Here is a 22292-nt window from a genome sequence, read left to right as displayed (position 1 = left end):
TGTCTCTCCTTCCAGCCTGCTCTCTTCCGGTCTGCCTTTTACTTTTTAGTTTTCTTTTGTAAAGTAGTTCTCCATTATAGAGATACATATTGCAGAGCACACTGTGCATTAGTGAATTACCATCAAGGGCTTACACAGGGGAGTTCAATCCCTATTTATATAAGATTCTACATTGTGTTTAAGCAAGCCCAGGATCGGTGCATTTCAGTTCTTTAGTTATGCAGAACAATAGGTTTTGTATCTTGGCTTTGGATTGAATTCCTTGGGTTCATGAAACCGATAATTCTTATTGTTTCACTAAATCTTTCAGCGATTGTTACATTTTTTTTAGCTTTGTCTCTCAATAACTGGAGATAATTTATTTTAACATGCAAATAGGATAATAGCAAAGAAGCAATATATGTATATTTTTTAATTTTGTTCCAAGAGTACAGGTATTTTGTAACAATTTTTTGAATTATGCCTTCTGAAATTCTAAAAGATAGTGGAGGTCAAACTTTTTCGTTCTGATTTGCAGATCTTTAATTCGACCTACCAAATATTGAAACATCTTTCACTGTCTCTACAAGATCGTGGATTTGAGTTCTACCAGAGTTGGTCAGCATGTCTTCTCCAAGCGTGAGCTGCACAGCACCACCAGGTCAGCCTTTGTATTTACCAATATATGAATTTACAGAATTTTATTTTTAAAAATGAATAATGTTATGTAATGATTTGCTTGATATACAGTACAGACCAAAAGTTTGGACACACCTTCTCATTTAAAGATTTTTCTGTATTTTCATGACTATGAAAATTGTACATTCACACTGAAGGCATCAAAACTATGAATTAACACATGTGGAATTATATACTTTACAAAAAAGTGTGAAACAATTGAAAATATGTCTTATATTCTAGGTTCTTCAAAGTAGCCACCTTTTGCTTTGATGACTGCTTTGCACACTCTTGGCATTCTCTTGATCAACTTCCAGAGGTAGTCACCGGAAATGGTCTTCCAACAATACTGAAGGAGTTCCCAGAGATGCTTAGCGCTTGTTGGCCCTTTTGCCTTCACTCTGCGGTCCAGCTCACCCCAAACCATCTCGATTGGGTTCAGGTCTGGTGACTGTGGGGGCCAGGTCATCTGGCGTAGCACCCCATCACTCTCCTTCTTGGTCAAATAGCCCTTACACAGCCTGGATGTGTGTTTGGGGTCATCGTCCTGTTGAAAAATAAATGATGGTCCAACTAAACGCAAACCGGATGGAATAGCATGCCGCTGCAAGATGCTGTGGTAGCCATGCAGGTTCAGTATGCCTTAAATTTTAAATAAATCCCCAACAGTGTCACCAGCAAAGCACCGCCACACCACCACACCTCCTCCTCCATGCTTCACGGTGGGAACCAGGCATGTAGAGTCCATCCGTTCACCTTTTCTGCGTCGCACAAAGACACGGTGGTTGGAACCAAAGATCTCAAATTTGGACTCATCAGACCAAAGCAAAGATTTCCACTCATCTAATGTCCATTCCTTGTGTTCTTTAGCCCAAACAAGTCTCTTCTGCTTGTTGCCTGTCCTTAGCAGTGGTTTCCTAGTAGCTATTTTTTCCATGAAGGCCTGCTGCACAAAGTCTCCTCTTAACAGTTGTTGAAGAGATGTGTCTGCTGCTAGAACTCTGTGTGGCATTGACCTGGTCTCTAATCTGAGCTGCTGTTAACCTGTGATTTCTGAGGCTGGTGACTCAGATAAACTTATCCTCAGAAGCAGAGGTGATTCTTGGTCTTCCTTTCCTTGGGCGGTCCTCATGTGAGCCAGTTTCTTTGTAGCGCTTGATGGTTTTTGCAACTGCACTTGGGGACACTTTCAAAGTTTGCCCAATTTTTCACACTGACTGACCTTCATTTCTTAAAGTAATGATGGCCACTCGTTTTTCTTTACTTAGCTGCTTTTTTCTTGCCATAATACAAATTCTAACAGTCTATTCAGTAGGACTATCAGCTGTGTATCCACTAGACTTCTGCACAACACAACTGATGGTCCCAACTCCATTGATAAGGCAAGAAATCCCACTTATGAAACCTGACAGGGCACACCTTTGAAGTGAAAACCATTTCCAGTGACTACCTCTTGAAGCTCATCAAGAGAATGCCAAAAGTGTGCAAAGCAGTCATTAAAGCAAAAGGTGGCTACTTTGAAGAACCTAGAATTTAAGACATATTTTCAGTTGTTTCACACTCTTTTGTTAAGTATATAATTCCACATGTGGTAATTCATAGTTTTGATGTCTTCAGTGTGAATGTACAATTTTCATAGTCATGAAAATACATAAAAACCTTTAAATGAGAAGGTGTGTCCAAACTTTTGATCTGTACTGTACATCCATACACACACATATATATATCCATATTCCACAAATATTCATTGACTTCAATGGAGGCAGAACAGTATTTTTATTCCTGCATTGTCACTGTGGAAGGTGAATAATGTTGAAACACTTTTCCCAGTAATATCTGTAGATAATTATGGGTCACATCCCCAGGGTCTCACAGGTCTCTCTAATAAGAATGCATTTCTTTGAATTTTTGCATTTATGGGTTCCCCAGTGATCCCAAGAGCTGGCTCCGGGACCTCAGGAATGGGACTCAATGGAGTAGAGATGTACTTGCTTGGTGTCTGATACATTCATTATCAATGGGACTGCTGAAAATAGCTGAGCCCAGTGCTTGGCTTCTCTGGTAGTCGCATTGGTACTAAATGGAGCAGAGGTCGAGCATGCCCCTTCCACTCCATTCAAGGCAGTGCGGTAGAGTCCTGATCTCAGGATCGTTGGTGTCCCAACAAGCGGACCCCTAGGGATCAGTAAGTTATTCTATACGTAGGAGTTAAATTATGATTCTGGGAATAATCCTTTAATCACTGTCTAGTTTAAGGAGAGACCACAGATGTTTGATATGTGGTGGTCTGATCATGGCTTGACCAATGGTCCACGTCACCCCCGTTTAATTGTTGGCATAGGCAGAGGGGCTCCTCCGTGCACCGCTGGCCCTATCTAGTCCCGTTCAGTTAATGAAATGAGCTACAATTTGTTCAAACAAATGAGTTGTATCAAGGGGATGTTTTTATTTTCAGCTAGATTTGGCTGGTAGTTCACAGCTTGTTAAAAAAGAAATAGACATGGGTTCAAAGGAAAAGCATCAGAAATGAGTCCAAGGTATTGGACACATGCAAGAGACATATAGGGAAACAAAGGCTACTGGGATGGGACATTGTGAAAGACATCTTCCAGGTATTAGTTACTGCTCATAGCAATGTGTAACGGGGAAGATTTCATGTACTAAGCTGAGGTGGACGAGGCTATAATTATATAAAGGCTATATTTTGTTACTTTGCTTTAACATGGTGCTTTGCACGTTGCAGAATTAAAGAAGCACTCCTCCTCCCATCAGAATTTGTATCCTTCTAATATATTGCATTCATCATATTATATAGCACTGTGTGCTGACAGTAGCTCCTTTTGCCTTTCTACCCAGTAAATTCTTCTCTTTTCCATTAGGTCTATGCCATAATGTGATTTAAAAGTGACTAGCTGAATTCTTCTAAGCTCTATGTAGAAACAGGAAGTTTCTTTTTCCTGCATGAGTCATCATTAGAACTACAATTCTACATGTCTCTGGCAGGGGGAGGAGGGAGCAGCTGGGTCCAGAGCGCAGAATGGAGGAGACACAGTGGCGCGCATAGTGTGTGCGTTTATGCGTCATGTAGCCACTGACTCAGAGCGGCTCTGGCGTATGCGCACATCTGACATGAAGCTAGGGCTGTACACCCAGAGTCAGTGTGCATGCCTAGGGAGCCGATGGGCAGTGCGCACAAGCGGGATTTTCTATGTGGCTGCCGTGATGTCTGGCCAGTCACAGTAATCAATCTCAATGCTGTGGGCATTCATAATTTTAAAAGGACACTGACTGAGCTGTGTCTGAGAAGATAAAATCCCCACCCCTATGACTGAAAGAAAAGGTATGTGAGGGTATCCTCTAATGATATAAAGTGTTCTTTAAACATGATACTTGGAGCTTTTCTTTGACAAAAAACATGTTAGTGATGCACATTGCAGGGATTTTCTCAGCATGTTTTTGCTATATCTCAGCATGAGATAGGGGCTGAGACACAGATTTCAGGGATGTGTCACTTATTAGGCTGTGTGCTGTTATTTCCATACAATGATTGTTTTATCACTGCCCAGACTAGCTCCCTCATACCAAGTGGTCCAACTCCGCCTCCTCCTGTGATAAGCAGCTCACTGTCTATAGACTATGTACACAGAAATCTGTGATGTGATTGAGGTTAACTTTCTGAGCTTTACTACATGTTACATCTAAAAACTCTGATTGTATCAGAATGGCTGCACCCAGTAAACTAAGTGACACATCGTTGGATTCAGAGTCTCTTTTTCTACATTATGCTGCTCTCAGATGAGGTAGCAAAAATCTGGTGACAGATTACTTTTAGCAGGCCTCCTGCTGCTAAGAAAACCCATCAATTCTTAGCAATCGCATCGCGAGGGGCGGATTAGAACTGTTGCATACCTGCACTGGCAAGCACGCTTTTTAAATCCCACTGTCAAGAGATTGACGCTTGCACTGAAATAGTTGAAAAGCAGCAGCCAATGCTGTTACAGGTAGATGTCAGCTATGTAAAATAGCTTGCATTTCCCTGGTATGCTGCAGGCTCAGCTCCACTCCAGAGCCCGCTACATACTCATGGAACCAACCTGTGACATACTATAATGTTGCATGTCAGGAAGGGGTTAACCATAGGCACACCATTGTAACCAAACAAATCGATATTTATGATGTCAGTGGGTCATATATTATACCCTAGGAAATAATTCACAATTTTCTGCTCCAATGTAGAGTAATGCAAAGAAGATAAAGAAATCGCTCTTTCTGGTCCATTCTGTAAGCTATCCGAAAAAGGATTAAATAAACGCTAAAAAGAATAAACTATCCATTTACATTAAGAGTTGACTTGCTGTTCCTATGTTCAGTCTTTTGAGCTTCTTTTAACCACTTCAGGTCTCAATTGAATAGGAGGCGAATGTGCAGTCACAAGCGACGGCCACTACAACTTATTGGCCAGGCACCGCAGGTAAGGACTTCTGGCCGCTGGCACCAATAACAGCTGATCAGCGGGGGTGTCGTGTGCGGGACCCTGGGCAATCTGACATTGATGCCCTATCTGTAGTGTCAAAGTAGTGGACAACCCCTTTAAGCTACAAGTCTGCAGCCACTCTATGTTACTACAGACTTGTGAGTCCTCACATCGCGCACACTGTGCACTGTGAGGATTCTCCGGTGCCGGCACTGGGAGCAGGTGGTCAGATTGCTGCAAGTAATATGTGCTATGCATACTCCCGGACATATTACGACTAGACTGTTTACAGCCTCGCTCAATATACTTGCATTGAGAGAGGCCGCCCCATCTACTCGGAATGTGGTCAGAAGTATGCACATCACATACTTGTGGTCACATGACTGCCCGCTCCTGGCGCCGACACCGGAGAATCCTCACAGTGTAAGGTGTGCGCGATGTGAGGACTTACAAGTCTGCAGTAACATAGTCACATAGTTGTTGACCGGACTGCTTTAAAGCAACACGTCCCATTATTGGCAGGTATTGACACTCTTTCTCCCCCCATCCTTTCCAACCCATGTAGGAAAGAAAGGCTGTAGGTTACTAATAATGTTCTTATTCATCATCCAAAGGAAATGGGGTCATGGCCCTGCTGTTGGCTGTATGACTATGAAGCCAATTCACATTTTACTTGACTTCAAGTCAAGTAATACTGAATTAGGCTGTGTGCCCACTATGCATTTTTTAAGCGTTTCCGCAGCGGCAATTCCGCTGCAGAAACGCTTAAAAAAATGTTTGGTAGAAGGTCTGCCATGTTCCCCAATGATAATCCGCATGTGCTGTGCACATGCTGCGGAAATTTCCGCTGCGGAAAAAAACGCAGCACTACCAATTATTTTGCGGAAGCGCTGCGTTTTCGCCGCCATTGACTTGCATTGGAACGCATGGAATCCGCATCACTGCATCTGTACATGCGGAATACATGCGTTTCAATGTGCGGATGGTACCTGGGTCTGGAGGACAGGAGACTCTCCTCCAGACCCGGGTACCAAAGAACCTGTGAAAAAAAAGAATAAAATAAAAAATAAATATTATATTTACCTTCTGATGGCCCCCGGTGCGCTCGTCCTCCCATGCCGGCAGATCGCGATGGACTGAAGGACCGCGAGTTGCCGGCAGCCAGGACAGAGCGAAGCAAGACTGTGGGGGCCATCAGAAGGTAAGTATAGATTTATTTTTTTATTTTTAACCATTCTTTGGGGTCACACTATATAAATCCATGCGGGTTGCATGGATTTATATAGTGTGACCAAGTTGTCAAGCACTTTCCAAGTGATGCTAAAATCGCTTGGAAAGTGCTTGACAACCCGCATGCGGAAATGCAAGTGAAGAACGCTTCATATCCGCATGTCCCTGGCAGGAAAAACGCATGTACAATCCACATGTACAATCCGCATGTGTTTTTTCTGCCAGGGAGATGCAGAAACGCTCAGGAAAAATCCTGAGCATTTTTGCATCGTGGGCACATAGCCTTATAATAGTAGTCAGTTCGCTCTATAGGTAGTTTCTTTGCAGATTTATTTGGATATCTCAGACTGTTGGGCACATACAGTACAGACCAAAAGTTTGGACACACCTTCTCATTTAAAGATTTTTCTGTATTTTCATGACTATGAAAATTGTACATTCACACTGAAGGCTTCAAAACTATGAATTAACACATGTTGAATTATATAATTAACAAAAAAGTGTGAAACAACTGAAAATATGTCTTATATTCTAGGTTCTTCAAAGTAGCCACCTTTTGCTTTGATGACTGCTTTGCACACTCTTGCCATTCTCTTGATGAGCTTCAAGAGGTAGTCACCGGAAATGGTTTTCACTTCACAGGTGTGCCCTGTCAGGTTTAATAAGTGGGATTTCTTGCCTTATAAATGGGGTTGGGACCATCAGTTGAGTTGTGCAGAAGTCTGGTGGAAACACAGCTGATAGTCCTACTGAATAGACTGTTAGCTGCTTTTTTCTTGCCATAATACAAATTTTAAGTAAAGAAAAACGAGTGGCCATCATTACTTTAAGAAATGAAGGTTAGTCAGTGCGAAAAATTGGGCAAACTTTGAAAGTGTCCCCAAGTGCAGTTGCAAAAACCATCAAGCGCTACAAAGAAACTGGCTCACATGAGGACCGCCCCAGGAAAGAAAGACCAAGAGTCACCTCTGCTTTTGAGGATAAGTTTATCCGAGTCACCAGTCTCAGAAATCGCAGGTTAACAGCAGCTCAGATTAAAGACCAGGTCAATGCCACACAGAGTTCTAGCAGCAGACACATCTCTTCAACAACTGTTAAGAGGAGACTTTGTGCAGCAGGCCTTCATGGTAAAATAACTGCTAGGAAACCACTGTTAAGGACAGGCAACAAGCAGAAGAGACTTGTTTGAGCTAAAGAACACAAGGAATGGACATTAGACCAGTGGAAATCTGTGCTTTGGTCTGAGGAGTCCAAATTTGAGATCTTTGGTTCCAACCAGCGTGTCTTTGTGCGACGCAGAAAAGGAGAACGGATGGACTCTACATGCCTGGTTCCCACCGTGAAGCATGGAGGAGGAGGTGTGATGGTGTGGGGGTGCTTTGCTGGTGACACTGTTGGGGATTTATTCAAAATTGACGGCATACTGAACCTGCATGGCTACCACAGCATCTTGCAGTGGCATGCTATTCCATCCGGTTTGCATTTAGTTGGACCATCATTTATTTTTCAACAAGACAATGACCCCAAACACACCTCCAGGCTGTGTAAGGGCTATTTGTCCAAGACGGAGAGTGATGGGGTGCTACGCCAGATGACCTGGCCTCCACAGTCACCAGACCTGAACCCAATCGAGATGGTTTGGGGTGAGCTGGACCGCAGAGTGAAGGCAAAAGGGCCAACAAGTGCTAAGCATCTCTGGGAACTTCTTCAAGATTGTTGGAAGACCATTTCCAGTGACTACCTCTTGAGGCTCATCAAGAGACTGCCAAGAGTGTGCAAAGCAGTCATCAAAGCAAAAGGTGGCTACTTTGAAGAACCTAGAATATAAGACATATTTTCAGTTGTTTCACACTTTTTTGTTAAGTATATAATTCCACATGTGTTAATTCATAGTTTTGATGCCTTCAGTGTGAATGTACAATTTTCATAGTCATGAAAATACAGAAAAATCTTTAAATGAGAAGGTGTGTCCAAACTTTTGGTCTGTACAGTACATATGTCTGTATTTCTTACCACTAGAGAAATACAAAGCATTTAACCAAGTATTAAAATCAGCAATTTTTTTGCTAGAGAGAAAAAGAAGCAATCCTTTAATTAGCGGGTTTGTTTGATGCCAGATAAATCAGAATGGAATTACTGTTCTGCAGAAATCTGGTATAAAAGACTGATAATGCGTGTACATCCCAGTAATTCCACTAAGACTGATCACCTAGGTGGCTGAATCTCTTTTTCGTCTTTACAATATCTATAAATAGAATTTTACAAATGCTTCCTCTCTCTTTTCTCAGAGTTTATTTCTGTAGCAATAAAGAATGCAATACATGAACCACCTCATGAACGCCGGGTCAGCCTCTGCCACCTTAGCAATCCAAATCCAATTATCTGATGCCTTTCTATATCTACAGTTGCAGATCAGAAGGGAGACTGGCAAATTATCAATAACTCATAGCAGAGCAGGATCCCCAAAGTGAATGTGTCTTCAGAAAATCAGCTATTGCTTAAATCAGGTTTTCATAATACACAGATTTTTGAAAGTTTTTGGCATTTATTTTTCATCTCACAATCTATATTTAAAAACAGAAGTAATCTCACAATTTTCACCCTGACTGCTCAGGTTTTTTTAGACTCATACTTCCTGTCCTTTCCTGATGAGTTTTCAGTAGGCTCCTTATCAGCAGAGGTAGGATTGCAATGACAATGATGATGATACAGGAGCCACCAGTCACAATAGGCGATATTACAGCTGAAATAGCTTTGCCTTCCTTCACATTGATTCTCTCGTCCATTGAATTTGTCAGGTTTTGGATGGTTTCTGCTTTAATTGTTTTGCATGAGGACAGAATACCCTCCCAGAGCTGTTGCTTAGATGTGAACTGCCTCCCGCCATCATAGACACTCCTTTTGATGATGCTCCAGAGGTTCTGAATGGGGTAGAGGTCAGGGGAGCATGGGGGTCACACCATAAGTTTGTCCCCTTTTATGCCCATAGCAGCCAGAGATGCAGATGTGTTATGTGCAGCATGAGACGGTGCATTATCATGCATGAAAATGATCTTGCTGCGGAATGCACGGTTCTTCTTCTTGAACCATGGAAGCAAGTGCTGTTTGAGAAACTCAACATACATTATGGAGTTCATCTTTACCCCTTCAGGGATCCTAAAAGGGCCGACAATCTCTCTCCCAATGATTCCAGCCCAAAACATTACTCCACCTCCTCCTTGTTAGCGCCGTAGCCGTGTTTGCATGGGGTGTCCATCAACCAGCCATCCTCCACTCCATCCATCTGGACCATCGAGATCATTTCATGCATGATAATGCCCCGTCTCATGCTGCACATAACACATCTGCATCTCTGGCTGCTATGGGCATAAAAGGGGACAAACTTATGGTGTAGCACCCATGCTCCCCTGACCTCAACCCCATTGAGAACCTCTGGAGCATCATCAAAAGGAGTGTCTATGATGGCGGGAGGCAGTTCACATCTAAGCAACAGCTCTGGGAGGGTATTCTGTCCTCATGCAAAACAATTGAAGCAGAAACCATCCAAAACCTGACAAATTCAATGGACGAGAGAGTTCAGAAGCTTCTTTCGAACAAGGGGTCCTATGTGCAAATGTAACATCACCTAGAATAAAGTTTTGAGTTGAAAACTGTTTGATTTCAGTTTCTAATAACCTGCTAATGCTTATAATTTCAAAAATGACCATTTTTTTGTTCTTTATTAAAATGAAAAGGTTGAAAACTCTGCTGTGCATAATAATTTGGAACATGCATTTTGAGTGCAGTTTGAGTTTTTTATTTTATTAAAAATATACTGTTATCATAGGCAGTTTGTACAAAAACCTTTCAATTGTACTCTAATAGTTATTTGACTGGAAAATTACAATGACTGAAATTCATATAGGTAATTTGGGAAAATCTGAGAAAATATTATTTGCATAATAATTTGGAACACAGTGTACATGTGTTGTTTCCTAATACAACAGGAAGTTACAGTCTAAAAAAAGCCATGGTAGCCATTATTAATAAAGATTGTGATATGGAAGAAAGAATATCAAAATAATAAAACTTAAAAATACATGTAGCACAAAAAAAGTAATTTAAACAATATGCCATTTTCTAAGGACACATTCCCTTCAAGTGATGGTTGCAGATAGTCTCCTGTTTGATAGGCGACATTGTGGAAAACTCGGTCCTGATGTTATAGCTCTGAAGGCTAATATCGCAAGTCCTGTATTAGAGAGAGATCTGTAGTGACACAATGCTGTAACACATAGGTTAGAGTTACAGCGTGCATCGTGATATGTATGTAATTAGTAAGTTCTATATAGTATTTGCTGTGCTTTTTCACTTTACTTGCTCATGCCTGTAAAGTGTAATGTGACCACCATGTTGTTGTGAGCCAGAGACTGTGCGAGAGTCTCCATCAAAGCACTTTAAGCCTAACTAGATTGACCGTCTCTGCATCCTGATCGTGAGGCTAAGAGCATGGAAGACAGAGTTTCATAGACATTGCAATGCACACGCCCGGACTGACTGGCGTGTGCGTGTTTAGTAGTTCCACTGGGCCATGAACCAGAGAGTGCCTGGAGGGGCGTAACTAAGTATCTGCCCGATCCGACCAAGGTCGCACGACGGCATACGACGCCAGTGCACCAGGGAGGAACCGAGCAGAGGGACCAGGGTCTACTCCAGGTCAGACTCCGGACACGGCTGTTGGCCCACACCGGGGAATACAGGTACTGGAAGGTAAGGCAGGAACACAGACTGGGGGTATAGGCAGACACGGCTGGTATGCAGGCAGGGGGGTACTGGCAGGCATGACAGGCTGGAGCACAGAGTGGATAGGACCCAGTACAGACTGGGACTTCCAGAACAGAACCGCAGATGCGGTGGACAAACACAGCAGGGTGAGACCGCCCAGAGCGGCGGGCAAGAGCAGAGCAAGACTGCCGGAGCAGCGAGCAAAGGGTAAGAGCAGAGCGAGGCTGCCGGAGCAGCGAGCAAAGGGTCAGAGCAGAGCGAAGCTGCCGGAGCAGCGAGCAAAGGGTCAGAGCAGAGCGAGACTGCCGGAGCAGCGAGCAAAGGGTCAGAGCAGAGCGAGACTGCCGGAGCAGCGAGCAAAGGGTCAGAGCAGAGCGAGGCTGCCGAAGCAGCGAGCAAAGGGTCAGAGCAGAGCGGAAACCACAGGAGCGGTGAACAAGGCGGAGCAAAGCGGAAACCGCAGGAGCGGTGAGCAAGGTGGAGCAGAGCGGAAACCGCAGGAGCGGTGAGCAAGGCGGAGCAGAGAGGAAACCGCAGAAGCGGTGAACAAGGCGGAGCAGAGCGGAAACCGCAGGAGCGGTGAGCAAGGAGGAGCAGAGCGGAAACCGCAGGATCGGTGAGCAAGGCGGAGCAGAGCGGAAACCGCAGGAGCGGTGAGCAAGGCGGAGCAGAGCGGAAACCGCAGAAGCGGTGAGCAAGGCAGAGCAGAGAGGACAGGGCTCTGTACACACGGAACAGACAGGAAGGGAAAGGCAGAACCAGATACACACTAGATACTTGCAATGAAGTAGTGAGTGGACACTAAACTCACAAACGAAAGTACAGCGACTACGAGTAGGAGTTAGGGGCAGGTACAGACTCTGCAGAAAAAGGGAAGGGACGGACATATAAACGAAACAGGTAAAAGGTAGGAGAGTGTACAGACAGGAACTGAGTGTTCGGACAGAAACCGACACTGCAGAGAGAGACAGGAGCGAGTCTGGGTATGCGGCCCCCAGAGAGGTGGGACGAACAGGCAAGGAGCGTGTTCAGACTGGCCTAGAAATACAGCCTCAGGAAGTCGGACAGACAGGCAAACAAACACAGAAACAGATCTAGGTATGCAGCCCCTAGAAGGCAGGATGAACAGGCTAAGAGCGTGTTCAGACAGGTAGCTGGCTAGAGTGCACAGACAGTACACAGTTCAGACATGGGAACTGATACCGTAAGGCAGGGAACAGGGAAGGACCTGGCACGTCAGCGACCAAAGGCCAACTGACAGAACAAGATGCTCAGGCATGGATTCCAGGAAAGAGCTGGGTTAAATACCAGGTGACAGACAGCAATAGGCTGAGGACGCACAAGGGGTGTGCCCGCAGCAGCTTCAAGAAGCAGGAAGTGATCGGGCGCTGCCTTTAAGCAGAAGAAACAGAGGCAAGCAGACAGCATGGAGGAAAGCCAGAGTGATAGTCTGGACTGGAAATCAAGTGCGCGCTCTTGCACAGTGGGAGCTGGACCACTATGCAAGGACGCCGCCAGGTATGTTACAGACATGAAGTGCTTATAGAAATAAGGCCTCGTTCACACAACCATGTTTACGGTACGAGTGCTGTCAATAAAAAACTAACTTCATTTGGACCAATGTTATTCAATGGGGCAGTACAGACTTAATCTGCGTATGAAAAAAAATTTGCAGCATGTAATAGTTTCTTCCGTGTGTCAAATGAGACTCACCCATTCAAGTCTATGGGTGCGCAGAAGAAATCGAATGCCATATGGAGCCATAGTATATCATCCATTTTTTCAGATAATAATCTTTATTTTTTATATAGCGCTAACATATTCCGCAGCGCTTTACATACATTATCGTCCCCATCAGGGCTCACAATCTAGATTCCCTATCAGTATGTCTTTGGAGTGTGGGAGGAAACCCACGCAAACACGTGGAGAACATACAAACTCCTTGCAGATGTTGTCCTTGGTGGGATTTGAACCCAGGACCCCAGCGCTGCAAGGCTTCAGTGCTAACCACTGCGCCACCATGCCGATATATTGCAATTTTTTAATGTATTGTCACACTTCTATAAATCAGTTGTAACTTACAAGTGATTTATAGAGCTGTGAGGCCACATCTGGAATATGGGATCCAGTTTTGGGCTCCACATTTTATAAAGGATATTCAGAAGTTACAGTCAGTTCAATGGTGGCAACTAGATTATTATAAGGGATGGAAGGCCTCTCATATGATGAGAGATTGGAAAAGTTGAGCTTGTTTAGCTTAGAAAAACGATGCCTCAGAGGGGATCTCATTTACATTTATAAATACAGTACAGACCAAAAGTTTGGCCACACCTTCTCATTTAAAGATTTTTCTGTATTTTCATGACTATGAAAATTGTACATTCACACTGAAGGCATCAAAACTATGAATTAACACATGTGGAATTATATACTTAACAAAAAAGTGTGAAACAACTGAACATATGTCTTATATTCTAGGTTCTTCAAAGTAGCCACCTTTTGCTTTGATGACTGCTTTGCACACTCTTGGCATTCTCTTGATGAGCTTCAAGAGGTAGTCACCGGAAATGGTCTTCCAACAATCTTGAAGGAGTTCCCAGAGATGTTTGGCACTTGTTGGCCCTTTTGCCATCATTCTGCGGTCCAGCTCACCCCAAACCATCTCGATTTGGTTCAGGTCTGGTGACTGTGGAGGCCAGGTCATCTGGCGTAGCACCCCATCACTCTCCTTCTTGGTCAAATAGCCCTTACACAGCCTGGAGGTGTGTTTGGGGTCATTGTCCTGTTGAAAAATAAATGATGATCCAACTAAACGCAAACCGGATGGAATAGCATGCTGCTGCAAGATGCTGTGGTAGCCATGCTGGTTCAGTATGCCTTCAATTTTGAATAAATCCCCAACAGTGTCACCAGCAAAGCACCCCCACACCATCACACCACCTCCTCCATGCTTCACGGTGTGAACCAGGCATGTAGAGTCCATCCGTTCACCTTTTCTGCGTTGCACAAAGACAAGGTGGTTGGAACCAAAGATCTCAAATTTGAACTCATCAGACCAAAGCACAGATTTCCACTGGTCTAATGTCCATTCCTTGTGTTCTTTACCCCAAACAAGTCTCTACTGCTTGTTGCCTGTCCTTATCAGTGGTTTCTTAGCAGCTATTTTACCATGAAGGCCTGCTGCACAAAGTCTCCTCTTAACAGTTGTTGTAGAGATGTGTCTGCTGCTAGGTGGCATTGACCTGGTCTCTAATCTGAGCTGCTGTTAACCTGCGATTTCTGAAGCTGGTGACTCGGATAAACTTATCCTCAGAAGCAGAGGTGATTCTTGGTCTTCCTTTCCTGGAGCGGTCCTCATGTGAGCCAGTTTCTTTGTAGCGCTTGATGGTTTTTGTAACTGCACTTGGGGACACTTTCAAAGTTTGCCCAATTTTTCAGACTGACTGACCTTCATTTCTTAAAGTAATGATGGCCACTCGTTTTTCTTTACTTAGCTGCTTTTTTCTTGCCATAATACAAATTCTAACAGTCTATTCAGTAGGACTATCAGCTGTGTATCCACCTGACTTCTGCACTGGTGGTCCCAACCCCATTTATAAGGCAAGAAATCACACTTATTAAACCTGACAGGGCACACCTGTAAAGTGAAAACCATTTCCGGTGACTACCTCTTGAAGCTCATCAAGAGAATGCCAAGAGTGTGCAAAGCAGTCATCAAAGCAAAAGGTAGCTACTTTGAAGAACCAAGAATATAAGACATATTTTGAGTTGTTTCACACTTTTTTGTTAAGTATATAATTCCACATGTGTTAATTCATAGTTTTGATGCCTTCAGTGTGAATGTACAATTTTCAAAGTCATGAAAATACAGAAAAATCTTTAAATGTGAAGGTGTGTCCAAACTTTTGGTCTGTACTGTATATGTGTGGTCAGTACAAAGGACTAGCACATAACTTATTCCTTCCAAAGAGCATACTAAGGACCAGGGGGCACTCATTACGGGTGGAAGAAAGGCGATTCCGGCAGGAAAGGGTTCTTTACTGTCAGAGCAGTCGGACTGTGGAATGCCGACCACAAGAGGTAGTAATGGCAGACACTATAACAGCTTTCAAAAAAGGGCTGGATGATTTCCTTAGCACTAATGGCATTATGGGTTATAGATAATTTAGTGACAAAGAATTTATAATTGGTGGAGAAAGGATGAAATTGATGGATCTAAGTATTTTTCCAACTTGTGTAACTATGTAACATAGGAAACTGTAAATGGTCTTGTAATTTAATTTGTAGCTGCTGTTGATAAAAAAAAAAATTGCATATGGATGAGAAAAAATTCATCCGAGTTTTCATGATGAAACTCTGACGATTTTTTTACACTTGTGTGAACCTACCCTAAGGATTATTCCTGGGATCAGGAGTAAAAATGCCTGACATGTAAATGATGTATGACGTTTTACAGTGTTCAAGTGTCCTTACCACCATGTGTGACCAAAAACCGCCAAGCCAAACTGCACTACCAAGTATCAATTGCAATCATTAAGCATATAGTGCCACGAAATGTGAACTGTCACTGCCAGGTGCAGTGCCTTACCTAAGTGACTGTAACCTTCAAGTGTCCCACTTCACGTGTTTGCAACTTTCAAGAATTTGTGCCACAGTTATTTGATAAAGATAAATGACTTTTTATGTTCAGTTGCTGCTGAGATCATTTTTTTTAATTGGATCCCCTCACCTTCATATCACTTCTCATATTTTAGCTGAACTCAATGCCTAGAGACTTTGGCAAGTGTGTATGTCCTGCTTTCTTAAAGAGGTTGTCCATTGCAATAAATAATCCCCCCATCAATTTAAACAGTGGAAAGAAGTCTTTTTGTAAATACCTTCCATTGTCATTCCGGGAACCCAGAGTCTGGACCGAATGACGCGCACCCCCCTGATTGACTGGGCTGTGGGCGGAGTTTCACCACATGTCACAGCCCAGTGTTCAGCACACGCTTTCCTTCTTTCCTCTACATTCATTGGCTGCAAGCGTGTGCTGGATGCTCGGCTGTGACGTGCGGTGAAACTCTGCCCACAGCCCAGTCAATCAGGGGGGTGCGTGCCACTGGGTCACACCTCTGAGTTCCTGGAACATGATGTGACATCAGTGGATGTCAGAGCAGACTGCAGCTGGGTGATGCCCAGTGAGTGGTCAGCCATAGCGCCGCTCACAGGCAAGAAAAACAATGGAATGTATTTACAAAAACACTTCTGTTCACTTTTTAAATCGATGGGAGCATTATTTATTGTAGTGGGCAACCTCTTTAAAGCAGGACCTATCACTAAGTCAAAAGTTGCCAGTTTTTGCACTTATGTTATTCCCATTGCTCCAGAGTATTCTTTTTTTTTTTTTAAATCTGCCACACGGATCCAGATATATGGAGTTTTATATTTAGTGTTACCTTTTATGTTTTTTACCAAAGGGACGTTGCTCACATAGTAATAATACAGAACAGCCTAAAGACCTGCCCCAGGGAATCCTGTAAGCACTGCCCCTTTCCATTTACCAATGGGGTGGTGCTTACAGGATTCTATAGGGGTTTGTCTTTAAGTTCCTCTGCATTATCATCATATGACCAACGCCAAAAAAATAGCACTAAATAGAATAGTCCGTATCTCTGGAACTTAGGGGAGCAGTGGGAATAAAATAAGAGCAAAAGCTGGCAACTTTTGACTTGCTGATGGTTCCTGTTTAAAGTTCAGAGGATCACTGTAGCGTCTTTGCTGATGGAGTCGGCACAGTCTACAGAACCTTTTTTGAGAACATCATGTGTCTCATTGCCATGTCAATGTAATTGTTATGTATGTGAATTCATTGTGATCTTAGACCTCCAGATTATAAACCCCTTTGCCGCTGCTTAGAGCTTTTTTTACTCTTCAAATTAATAGCAGTTTTCTTATCACGTTGCGTTGTATTTCTAGTAGCGAAAATCTGTAAGCAGTGCCAAAAAGGGTTAAAGCTCATCATATGCAGAAAACATTGGTGGTCTAAAATAAATTAGCAATGCAATTTTCTCCAATACATCCATGGCATAACAGAAGATCTTTTGGCTAAATATCCCCTTTAATTACTGAATTATTGTCCTAGATCTATAGGTCTTGATAAAGATTATGACCTAATTTTAGTAAATAAACTGTTCACCGGGATATTATATGAAATATATTAAATTGTGATGGCACTGAAACTGTTTCCGATAGTATAAAATCCCTACACCAGTTAAATATTTTATATGCTGGCATTAAAATAATATATATTGTGTCAGCTTGCTCTGACATAGAGCTGGAAGTGAAGAGGATATGCCGAGCACTAAACTGCTGAAATAAGAGATGTGGTGTGGCATTTCTTTATTACTGAAGTTATTATCCGTAGTATTATAATTATGCTGCTCACAGTGCTGGAGCCGATACATCTCCTCCAATATAATAACCTCATAAAAGTTAACCTAGACCAGCAACAGTAGGAATATATACAACCGGGGAGCTTTAATGGATCTTGTTACAGAATCAAGTTGATTGCTGCCTTACAGAAACCATCTCAACAATGAAATAGTCCTTCACTTCTTACAGCTACTTGGCTGGGAAATTAGAATAGCTTCTTCTATAAGGTATGACCTGGTATTCGATTTCTCGCTAATACGGTTACACAGGTCTTGTCCTTAGTTGACCTGGTGTGCCAGGGGGTGGGCATCGCTGGTGATTGTTCTTCCATGTCTCATAAGAGGTTCTTCTCTAAAATAGAACCATCTGGTTTAATCATCACTGGGGTTTTGGACCTGATATTTGAGACTGTATTTTTGTACCTTTTTTCTCTTGCGACTGATTCTCCTGAGCTCTTTGTGTCATCAGACCTATGGTGCAGGAAATAGACCTGCTTGGTACATTATGTCAGTTGCTTTTGTTATTTGTGAAGATAAAAAAAAAAAGATAACTCTAAGCTTGGATCGCATTTTGTTTGTATAAAAAGCAAATCCCAGATTTGGGATAAATGGGTTACATGGTTGCTGCGCCAATTAAAAATTGTGTTTTACCATGACCATCAATTTATAACCAATTATGTTTTTTTGGGAGTAAAATGAATTATCCAGTGGTAGCCATTTCACCCCAAGTTCTTCTTCTGCTCTTGAGCTAGATACAGTACAATGTTTCCCTTGCAGGCATATGATTATAGGTATGATTTAAGAAGGCTGGCTGACTGCTCATTTCCATAGCTAAACAGCCCCCTTCTCTACCTAGTCCTCAGTCATGACAGAGAATGGGGTTGGCTTATATCATGAAATGAGCCAGTCAGCTAAAACCAGAGTACCGATGTGGATGCCGAATCATGGTCCTGGAAATCTTTTTGCTCATCTCTATCAGTTATATAACTTACTCCTTAAAGATCATGTATATATTTGTAAAACTAGACAACCCCTCTCGTTTTGATATTGTTAATTCACATTCTGAAATCCTTCATATTATATCGCTTCTAGGGTTTTTTAGTGAAGATCAAGTGTAGTATCATTCTAAAAAGTGGCTTTGGCCTGGGCCGCTCTAGTAGATTGATACATTAGGCACACTGAGTACGATGCGCTGAGCAGTATGCCTGTTGGCTTATATAGTCATCTGGTGGAGACCCTGGCCCTCCAGGATCTAAGTCATCCTCAATTTGAGAGCCCAAGTGACCCTGGAATGATGACCCTAGGATACCCTAACTCACAGGGCGTGAGAAACCGATTTTGAGTTTTGGCACTTTTGCACTGCACTTCAACATTTCATTCTTTTTTAGCACACACCCTTTACCAGGCCTTTTGGCTAGTCATTTTTAAATTCACGCTCAAAGGTCTGACTAGTATTACACTAAACTTGTGTCTTTGTCACTAGGATTTATCAGGATGCAGTTCCCTTATGGGCCCCCTTTTAATAGGTCTGGGGTGGAGGCAGAGTGTGGAGGGAGGTTCCGCTGCCCCCTGGTTGTCCTCCTCTCTTGGGAGGGGAGCCGACCTAGATGGCTTCTAATTTTGTTTGGTAGGAGCCTAGGCAGATGCTAGGAGTGAGACTGGGTACCCTTTGGCTTCGGCTAGAGGAGACCACTAGCCCCCGACCCTTTCTGTGGTTTTCTGGCTCGGAGGGACAGGGATGTGTTTATTGGAGGCCTTTCTCCTGTTGGAGAGGGCTACGATTGACCATATGCTAGTGCACTTTTTTTGTACCATTTGTCACTTTTTTAAGCGCACATTAGTTTAGGGCAGAGCTCTCGGGCTCTTAAAAAAATATTGCAAATAGAGATAGAGATTCTGGTTTGGCCTGTGGCAAGGCCCATTAAAGGGTCTATATTGAATTTTAACATTGCTACTTCCAAAAGGTGGCGCTAGAGTTCAAGTCATCTTCCTCTCTGAAGCGACAACTTGCATATTATGTTTTATGATTACACTTCGCCTAGCATCTTGTATATTTTGCCCATCAAGAAGACTACATTTTAAAAAACAATTTTCAAATAAATTTAGATGATGATCTCAAACAGGTTTATATATTTGTCACATTTATTTCATTTGTTTGCTTTTTTTTTCAAGCAGAGTAATATCAATCTGGCTATAAGTAACTGCTGGCATGGTCTGAAGGAACAGATATGCCAGGCCAGATTTCTTAAGTGGTACTATCCAGCCAAAGCGTAATTCTACTGAATAAACAACACAAATTATTTGTGAAGAAGAAAAACCGAGATAAAGAGTCCAAGATGAGTATGCAATATATTAATTTTATTTGGTCAAGGTTTACATATGGTGGGGTGGGAAGAAACACCAGAAAAAAGTGGACACAATTCCAGGTAGCAATCATAGAAAATAATAATAATAATCTTTTTATTTATTTAGCGCCAACATATTCCGCAGCGCTTTACAGTCCACACAATTTACAGACATTATCCGCACTGTCCAAAATGGGGCTTACAATCTAGATTCCCTATCAGTATGTCTTTGGAGTGACAGTATTATATATATGTATATATATATGCACATACAGTACAGACGAAAAGTTTGGACACACCTTCTCATTTAAAGATTTTTCTGTATTTTCATGACTATAAAAATTGTTCATTCACACTGAAGACATCAAAGCTATGAATTAACACATGTGGAATTATATACTTAACAAAAAAGTGTGAAACAACTGAATATATGTCTTATATTCTAGGTTCTTCAAAGTAGCCACCTTTTGCTTTGATGACTGCTTTGCACACTCTTGGCATTCTCTAAATGAGCTTCAAGAGGTAGTCACCGGAAATGGTCTTCCAACAATCTTGAAGGAGTTCCCAGAGATGCTTAGCACTTGTTGGCCCTTTTGCCTTCACTCTGCGGTCCAGCTCACCCCAAACCATCTCGATTGGGTTCAGGTCTGGTGACTGTGGAGGCCAGGTCATCTGGCGTAGCACCCCATCACTCTCCTTCTTGGTCAAATAGCCCTTACACAGCCTGGAGGTGTGTTTGGGGTCATTGTCCTTTTGAAAAATAAATGATGGTCCAACTAAACGCAAACCGGATGGAATAGCATGCCGCTGCAAGATGCTGTGGTAGCCATGCTGGTTCAGTATGCCTTCAATTTTGAATAAATCCCCAACAGTGTCACCAGCAAAGCACCCCCACACCATCACACCTCCTCCTCCATGCTTCACGGTGGGAACCAGGCATGTAGAGTCCATCCGTTCACCTTTTTTGCCTTCAAAATGGCCGCCATGGTCACCACCCATCTGGAAAAGTTTTCCCCCTCCCATATACTAATGTGCCACAAACAGGAAGTTGATATCACCGACCATTCCCATTTTATTTAGGTGTATCCATATAAATGACCCACCCTGTAGATGACCAAGAATGTACATATAAATAAATATATAATAAAAAACACAAAATTTGAGGTTGGTTAAGTTAGCATACATTCAGCACATAAATACATGTTTCACAATGGCCATGAATCAGAAAAACCTACAAGAAGCAAAATGAAAATAAACCCTGCTGTAAATAAATAAAAAGCAAGTGCATTTAAATAGAATAGGGTTCTTAGTAACACTGTTTTTGATCAAAAATAGTATATAAGCTATCCCACCAACGACAAGGTGAAACCGTTCGGTACGGTCCTACACTGTCTAATATTAAAAACTTTACCATGTGTCAAAGTTGACCTCAATGTGTGAATAAGGACTAAGTCCCAAACTGTGAACACCAGCCTAGGGAAGCTTTTTAAATGTGTTGTCCAACTCTAGGAAGTAAGGCCACACCCAGGTTTGCACAGAATGCAAAAAATACAAAGAAAAAACACAAAATTTGAGATTGGTTTAAGTTGCTATTATAAATATATAATAGTCTGAGATTATCTCTCTTTAAAAATCAAAAAAGTGCATTAGTGCATAAAAATAGATGTAATATTTTTTTTATTTTTTTATTCACTTATATAGCGCCATTCCACAGCGCTTCACGGACATTATCAGCACTGTCCCTATTGGTGCTCACAATCTAAATTCCCTATCAGTATGTGTTTGGAGTATGGGAGGAAATCAGAGAACTCGGAGGAAACCCACGCAAACACGGGGAGAACATACAACTCCTTGCAGATGTTGTCTTTGGTGGGATTTGAGCCAGGACCTCAGTGCTGCAAAGCTGCAGTGCTAACCACTGAGCCACTATGCTGCCCATGTAATAAATATATATCAAACAAAATTGTAGGTGAATATATATTGTATTGAAGGAAACCCAAAGTTAGTAAAGTCCTTGTGCATGGGTCCCTATATACAATATGCAGGATATGGTAGCCACTGGGTATATCAGGACAATGTCACATGTTCACATAGAACTATGGTGAGACTGAATCAATCAATAGTGTTGTGGCATAATGTGATCTGGATTAGATTATCATTCCTGTATGGAGGGTCAGGAAGGATTGCCACGAGGATGCATCCACCTCGACGCACGTTTCAGCGTCTGCCTTTATCAGGGGGTGACACCATCCACAAGGAAGAGTGTTTAAAAAGGAAGACCAGCCAATGAGAGTGGGTGTGGGTGTGGCTGTGAATAAACAACACATAGACAATGTCTGTCTATGCTTTTTTGATGAAAAAAAATGTCAACTAAGTACCTTATGGAGAAAAGGCCCCCAATAACCATTC

The 22292-nt window shown here is 42.5% G+C and overlaps 1 protein-coding gene across 1 annotated transcript in view; it reads left to right on the top strand.

Moving 5' to 3' along the window:
• HDAC9 (histone deacetylase 9) overlaps positions 1-22292 on the top strand; it is a 1057517-nt gene that overhangs the window by 64307 nt on the left and 970918 nt on the right. Inside the window, exon 2 of the mRNA XM_073677842.1 lies at positions 518-640. Within this exon, the coding sequence (XP_073533943.1) occupies positions 604-640 (37 nt within the window). The 5' untranslated portion in view covers positions 518-603. The remainder of the gene's footprint in view (positions 1-517; positions 641-22292) is intronic.

This window comes from Phyllobates terribilis, unplaced genomic scaffold (genome assembly GCF_046119375.1).
Source record: "Phyllobates terribilis strain yellow unplaced genomic scaffold, ASM4611937v1 Scaffold_4__5_contigs__length_816908805, whole genome shotgun sequence".
NCBI lineage: Eukaryota > Metazoa > Chordata > Amphibia > Anura > Dendrobatidae > Phyllobates > Phyllobates terribilis.
This window is presented reverse-complemented; position numbering and strand designations above follow the sequence as displayed.